Consider the following 8,026-nt stretch of genomic DNA (forward strand, 5'->3'; position numbering starts at 1 on the left):
GGGGGGGGGGGGAAGCAGATCAAGGCCTCATGGTGAGGGAAGGAGGGAGAGAGGGAGTGGGGAAGGGGCAGGTACGGCCGAGCCAGGGTAGTGAATGGGAAGCCAGGTCGGGATGGAGCTGCAGGCAGCTCCCTGCTGCTGTGCGCACCACCAGCGGAGGCATGGCAGGGGGGCATGTGCCCCCCTGGATTTGTGCGCAGAGTGGAGGCAGGCTGCCCATTGAGGGTTCAGGGCCACGGGCTGCACCAGCCTCTTTCTGGTGGGAAGGCTAGGCTAAGGCTCGGGTCAGAGCAGGCAGGAGCCGATCAAGCAGTGGTAGCGCACCGGCTGGGAGGGGTGGCGGCTAGGGATAATTTGGTGGGGGGGCTATAGCCTCCCAAGCCCCTCTCTCCCCCAGCACCGCCCCTGCTCAAGGCATTCTGCTCTGCTGCCTTTCCCTCGGGAGCCCTTCACTGGCCATATGTCCCCTGCCTGTCCCACAGCGCAGGACTCCTGAGGAAAAGGCAGCAGAGCAAAGTACCCAAAGCAGGGAGTCTTGTGGGGGGCTATAGCCACCCTACAATTCCCCGTAGTCACCCCTCCCAGTGCCTCCACTGCTGCCTGCTCCACACAGCTGAACCCACCCTGCTTCAAGTCCAACCCCAGCCCCCCTACCGGGAAAAGACTGGCACTGCCCCTGAACCCAAGCACACAGTGGGCAGCCCGCCTCCACCCTGCACAAAAGTCTAAGGGGGCACATGCCACCCCCCCCATGCCTCTCCTGGGAGTGTACATGGGGCAGCAGGGGGCTGCCCCCTCTCCTCACCCCCTCCACGCCCTCTGGACAAGCTGCCTATGCCTCCATCCCACTCCTGGCCCAGAGGTCCCAGGCACTGCCCTGGCTAGACAGCGCCTGCCCCTTCCCCCCACTCTCACTGTGGGGAACTCAATCTGCCCCCTTGCATGCCCTTTCCCTCCCCGACACCCCTTTCCCCCACAGACTTACTGGCAGAATGCTGCTCTCCAAGGTGCCAAGCTGCATTCTTGGCCACATGCATGCACGCAGCATTTATTGGTGACATTATTGGCTACACCAACCAAGAAAAGTTGATAGCCGATAACGTTAATTTTCCTTTTATTGGTGTCGATCTGATATGCGACTGATATACCAGTGCACCTCTAGTCTGTAGTACTTAAACCATGGCAAAACCTCCACAAAATATTACCTCTTTCAAAGAGGAGCTTCTTAGCAGTGCAATGTTTTCCATCACTATGTGGAATGCCTGTACAATTACACATAACGCTCCAGCATCTGAGGCTTTGTTCCTCACAACTCCAGGGAGTCTCTGACAGCCTGAATAAAGTACACAGATGACCTGCTAGCACTGCTGTATCAGGAGCAGCAAGACGTAAGGGTGGAAGAGTTCCAATCTGACCTGGGAGAAAAAATTAGGAGCCTTTGGGCCTGGAAACTTTAAGGCAATCCTAGAATAAGGGGCAAGGTTCAGAGGGAAAGCTCTTGGGTGGATGTAGTCCCCAGGTGGCCTGCCAATTGGTGCTTTCCTCTGTGCTCAGGTGTCCTTGAGAAACTCCAGAGATGAGGGCCCTATAAAAGAGAGCCAGAGGGCTCCTGTTATAGGTAGAAACTGCAGCAGAAAGAGCTCCACACAATGTAACAGGGGTCAGCAGCAAGGGGAAGGCAGAAAGAGCGCAACTGCAGCCTAGGCAGTAAGCTGCTGCGTAAGGAGCACATTTACACCAGACATTTACTGTAGAGCAGCCTAATCAGCTCCACAGTAAAACCTTCACATCTACACATGCAGCGCTATTAAGCTGCAGTAAACTAATAATTTACGCCATAGGTTAGTACTTGTAAATATAAGTAGTATCCTACTGCAGTTATTTCCTGTGCAGTAACACACGCATAGACACTGATGGGAGCCTGCCAGCTAGCCCTGCACTGAAGCACCCTCGTGCCCCAGCCACCCCACCGTAGCATGCTGAGCCAGGTCTGAGCAACCCCGGGCTGGCAGGCTGACCCCCCGGGTCCCCTGCCAGCCTGGGCTGTTGTGACCCAGCTTAATGTGTTGTGGTTCCAGGCACACATTCAAATGTGGTGCCCAAGAGCAATAAACTCCAGCATGATATGTACCAGAGTTTACTGCTACAAATTAACTGCACATGTAGTCATGCCCAAGGGTCTGGTCACACCTGCAGCCAGTCAGGAGAACATCTGACAGAATGGGGGAAGGGCCCAGGGGATATAAACCTGGGTTGCTGAGGCAGGAAGAGGATGTAGCTCTGGACCTTGCCAAGAGAGGAGCTCCAGCCAGCTCAGTCTGGTGAGGGGAGAACTGCAGGTAGGCCATGCACTACTAGGACAGAGAGAATCAGAGTCAGGGGTGGCCTGGCAGTGCTGTCACCTGGAGAGGGGGAAAAGTGAGTTAAAGTGGTTGCTGGGATGTTTTGTGTTCTAACTTAGACCAGTCGTTTGGGAGTGGCTGTAAGGCAGGGGTGGGCAAAATACAACCCGTGGCCCGAAAATGGCCCGCCAGGCCATTCTATCCAGCCCTCGGGACCCCTAAAAAAATTTAAAAATATTTATCTGCTCCTGGCTTCCTGTCAAAGACAATAAGATCCAGGAACAGTAGGACCCAGGGGGAGCTGGCAGCAGAAGGCAGGAGCCCAGCAACATCCCACCCCCAGCCATTTCCCTGCCTTCCTGCCCCTGTCCTGTTACACACCATGTGGCTCCCAGTGTGTGTGTGTGTTCATGTTCATAGGGCAAGTCCCACACAGATATCCCACCTTACATGTATACCCACTCCCCCTCACACTGCCATACATGCAGACACCCTCCCCCCCCACAAACCCCATACCCACCCACACACCACATATCCACACACACACGCTCCCTCACCCACCCCTCACACCTATCCACACCCAACACACCCACACCCAACATACCCACAGCCCCCCACAAACCTATCCCCGCACAATATACAAGAGTAAGACTTCGTGTTAAGCTATTATATATAATAATATATTATATATTATATACAATCACCTCTATGTACACTACAGAAGCACATGTAAACCAGGGCAAAAATATTTTTTAAATCAAATTAAGGGATGTTTTAGATGTTCGCTTTTTAGAATATAATTTGGTACTTTTCTGGTTCTGAGATGGCAAAAGCCCTTGCTGAAATGAGTACTTCCAGGGGCAAGGGAAGGGACTTCTGGTGGCAAAGGTCAGAGGTTACAGGGCAGAACTTCCCGTCCCAGGATGGCAACCACCTGTCAAGGGGCAGAGCTACCCATGGGGCCCTCACACAATATAATGAAGAGCTTTAAACAAAATATACAAAAACACTAAATAAGGACTGCACAGGCATCTCCATTACATAGGCTTAGTCATTTTCCAATTAGTGATCACTTTACAACTTGAAAAATGTTCTTTGAACACAATGGTGTGTTTAATGCCCTAGGTTTAAAAAAAAATAAAATAGGTGGGGAAAAGTCCATCATGTGGCATCATGTGGCTCATTGATCTGATGCATTATGGAACCTCAACATGGGTCACTGGCATGGTTGGACTGTTAGATCCCTCAAGTGTCTAGAAAGCATGTGACAACTATGATTATTATAGCCTTATAACTCTGCAGATTTCCCAAGGATAGCAAAAGATGCTCTCTAACACAAAGGCACCTTCCCTTACCAAATTTTATATGCTTAATTCAAAGCATGAGGGCAGTACAGCTGCTTAAAAAAGAAAAAAAAAGGTAGAATTCTTCAACAAATGAGAAAAGCGATTATTTTTCTCTAACCTCATTCTTATAAATAACAGGGTCTTATAACTGTCAAGGGCCATAACAGAGAGATCTACCAGCTCCGGCTTCTCAAATTAACAGATACACAATAGCATCCTCAATCATTGACAACTGTGTTTCATTCAAGTTGCAGAGCTGTAACTGAGCACACAATCTGAGTACACTGAAGTTGCAAGTCTGGCACTAAAAACTGAAATTAGTGAACAATTACCTTGATAACATATATACTCCAGGAAAGATTCCAGTTTATTTTTACAGAGCCAAAGCATAATCAAATCATTAAAACAAATGGATTAGAGTGAAGGAATTAGTGAAGGATGAACCAATTTTTAAATATTTTAAAACAAAAATGTCCCTTGTTAATGAACATAATAATGTATAGCTGAATGACAAGGCTTGTAAAAATTAAAGCTGATTTGCATTCATCTTATTGCATTACAAGGCCTAAACCATTTTTACTATAGGTTTGGCATGTCACTGTTATTTACTTACACACACTGGAGAGATAAGTCAGGTTTAAATTGTTTTATGACACTTAACACACCAACAAAATCAATTTAAAACATCTTTAGTTAAACCACTACGACTCCTTGTTTATATACGGCTACTGATACATCTGGATTTTCTTCTGCAATCTAATTTTAATGATAGCATAAACATAAAATTAAGCCTCCACTGCCAAAAACAAATTCAGTTAATTAACCTTTCTAAAACTGCTTCAACATAAGCCCTGAAATGGATATAGATACCTGGATCTAAATACATATCTAAACCTTAGTTACAAAGAATACAAACAAAAGCTTAAATTTACTTACCTCTTTTTGGCTTCTTCATATTGCCAGTTCAGTCTTACTTTGTCCACAAGCCTTGTTTTATCATCAAAACCAAACTTTTAGGGTGTTGAGGACCGAGAAGAGAAAGAAATGGGGTGAGGAAGAAGCATTTAAATTTAAAAAAAAAACATTTTAAAAGAAAAAAAGTCTTCCCAACTCTCCAATTTACTAAAAAATTGTCAATATTTTTAAGAATATTTCTTCAAAAGAACCTTTCAGATTCTTAACATACAAAAATCAGGTTTTGATAAAATACCTAAAGGTACTGTCTATGTAAAACTACTGTGCTCAGTAAATTTCCTTCCTGGAAATTAAGAGCTCAGAGTTTGTAAAAAATAAACTAGTTTGACTGCCAAGGTTCCCTTCAGTCCAAGTTGAAACGGTAAAGAATGTGATGTATCAAAAGACTGCAATATATAAAATTGCTTAATGTGGCTAGTTTATGGAAAGGTCAATAAAACCTTATTGGGGTTTTCATCTTTTAAAAATAATGTTCTCTGAATGTTGAGCTGTTACCCAACATCTTAACTCCTGGAATCAAAACCTGATCTAAAAATTTCCCTAGAAATAAATTACAGTCAAAAGTTTTATTCAATGAGCTGTATCTACTTCCAGAATCAAAAGGTATAGCATTCTCACCGTGCTACAACCTAAGCTGAAGCAATCTCCTCTGTAAACCCCACTCCCCTCTCCCTGCCACGTTTGACTTTATGCCTATAGCCTATGCACACCCTCAAATCCACTAAGCTTTAGACCCTTTGTACACTGCTTGTCAGTGTCCACCATCACACGTGTAGTAGATACAATCCACATGTGTCTCACACATTATTCTTATATAATTATATGCAAAGTTTCTAACAAAAACTCTAACAGAAACTTAAGAATACAGTTTTCAAGAATAGCCTGGGATGATATTCAATGAGTATTCCCAAGAAATACCTACTTACCTATGGGTATATAAGGATTATGTTGGCTTCCCAATTCCCCACTATGACTATTCCATTCATTCATGTGATATGTGGTTTAGTGCAAGCTCAGTTTTCTCAAATTCCTCATGGTCCAATAGGAACATTTTCTTTACAAATCTCTATCTTTCTTTCTAGTCATCAGATTTATCAAACTGATAATGGCAAGTGAAAGTGGACACAAAGAATGAACCAAAATAAGAAGAATAATGAATACTGTTAATGCAACCTATAGACTTAGTAGGCTTCTGAACGCTTCTTTGAGAAGTATTCCCCAGTCAATTCTGCAATCTGTCCATCAAACATGATGGTGGTGGGAAAGTGATCTTCTGAGCCCAAGTTGAGGAAACCAAGAAATCGATTTCTCTCTACACTGATCTGTGAGCACGTTTCAGAGGCCTTTATCATACTCAAGTATATGAACCAAACATATGTCACGACTGAATGTTATCTGCACATTTTTAAACCAAAATGGATTTCTTTGAGCAGGGTAAAGCCTTTTCTCTTCAGTGTTCTTCTAAACATACAGCTAAAAATTCTTCAGATTACAATGAAAAATGAGCCACAGTCATGTGCCACCAAGACAAAAACAGCTTATTTTTTACAGCTAACATCTTACATTGGAACACATACCTCTCCAGTAATGTCAGTTTGAGAACAAGCATCATAGTGTTGTTGAGGTAAACAGGAGTCACTGAGCGAACTAGAATTCTGCTGGAGGTCCTGCAGAGAGTCCGTAATACAACAGCTATTTCGGAATCCATCTGTTAGTTTAGCCAAGCTCTAAAAAAGAACATTAGGCCAAAAAAAAAGTGAGTAATAGCAGAACATAAATGTTGGTTGTGCTACTTTTTTGTTTTTTAACTGAAGCATGACAGGACTTTAATGGAGAAGGAATCTGTGAAAAGTAAAATTGATTGTAATTTCTTCTGTGACAGTTTTTATTAAAGAAAAACTTTTGGCATAGATAGGCATATATTAAAACAACTTAAATCCAAGACGACTGCATATTTGGGGGGGGGGGGGCCCTATGGAACCTTCATTTTCCATGTGGGTAACTCTGATCTTCAATTTGTCAGCAGCCATACTGATGAAGGACAGACAGCAGATCAGGCTGTGCTTCATTTGTCCCTTCTCACCTTTCAAAGGGAGTTGCATTGTATGGTGATGGCCAATCCTCTACCCCACCTGAAAAATATTTCCCACTGTTTCAACCTAAATCACAGCTGGTTTAATCCCTGGCCTTCACTATGCAAGGTTCATACATGCAGAAAGGTTTCATAATTTAGGCTGAGGAAGAAGCAGCATTGTGAAATATGTGGAACAGAACAGACTGTGAAAGTAAAGGTAATTTAAGACATGTTCAAATAAAATGCTATCTGCCAAAGGTTTAACTTTCATAGATGTTAATTAATGGAAGAAAGCTACGGAAGTGATCATTCAGACTTGACACTTGGGTGTATTGGGGTTATTGGTTTTGTTTAAAAGAAAGATCCATTTTACAGACTCTAAAATGATCTGTTTTGAATTTTGTAATTTGTTTCTTAGATTATGGATCTTCTGCAACCAATCTTTGCCATGCTAAAAAGTAACATTGTGTAATCTGATATGCATGAGGGAAGCCACAGCATCCTTCACTGTGATTACATTAAAAATAAATAGTTTTCCTAAATATTACCAAAAGATAAGTTATCAACAAATTTTATTAAAAATTAAGGTTAATAGATTCATAGATATTAGGGTCAGAAGGGACCTCTGCAGATCACTGAGTTCTATAATTGAGTTCTGCTGCAGTGTAAAAACAAGCTTTATGAACTGTTCTACCTCTAACTACTCCTAGCAAGTCTCTAGATTAGACACATGGCTTTGGCTGTTTTTGGCTCCCTACATGAGTACAGGGAGACACTGGCTTTACTTCCTGGGGACTACCTACAGACCTAAGGGGCCAGGCCAAGAAGGCTATCAGTGCCTGGTGTCACTCTGAGCCATAGCTCTAAATCTGTGGCCATGAATAGCTATGCTCCATGCTCTGTGTTTACGGTGCAAGTCTTGGCGAGATCGCTATAAAGTCAAAAGGGGTCCTACCTATAAAAACATACAAACCTAAAATCATTTACTCAGCACTCCTAAGTGGTAGATATGTACCGATACATCGGTCTGATATCAGATCAGTACCGATATAAAGAAACTGGCTATATCAGATATCAGCCCGATGGGGCTGATAATTTGGCTGATAAATGCCCGTGCTAGGCACAGCCATAATGCAGCACTCAGGCAGCGAGGAGCAGAGCCGGCAGCGTAGAGAGCTGCCTCCACCTGGTAAATCTGTTGTGGTGGAAAGGGAGGGGGCAGATTAATGCCCTGGCAGCGAAGGAGGCAAGCGCTGCCCAGCCGGGGGGAGGGGGGGAGAATGAAGGAG

At 44.0% G+C, this 8,026-nt stretch overlaps 1 protein-coding gene across 4 annotated transcripts in view; it reads right to left on the bottom strand.

Annotated features, from left to right (window-relative positions):
- WWC3 (WWC family member 3) overlaps positions 1-8,026 on the bottom strand; it is a 126,382-nt gene that overhangs the window by 67,916 nt on the left and 50,440 nt on the right. For all 4 annotated transcript variants that reach the window (XM_025202527.1, XM_025202526.1, XM_025202528.1 and 1 more), the window contains 2 exons: positions 6,241-6,390; positions 4,625-4,698 (listed from right to left, as the gene is read on the bottom strand). In XM_025202527.1, coding sequence (XP_025058312.1) covers positions 4,625-4,698; positions 6,241-6,390 — 224 coding nt within the window. The remainder of the gene's footprint in view (positions 1-4,624; positions 4,699-6,240; positions 6,391-8,026) is intronic.

This window comes from Alligator sinensis, unplaced genomic scaffold, assembly GCF_000455745.1.
Source record: "Alligator sinensis unplaced genomic scaffold, ASM45574v1 scaffold312_1, whole genome shotgun sequence".
Classification (NCBI taxonomy): domain Eukaryota; kingdom Metazoa; phylum Chordata; order Crocodylia; family Alligatoridae; genus Alligator; species Alligator sinensis.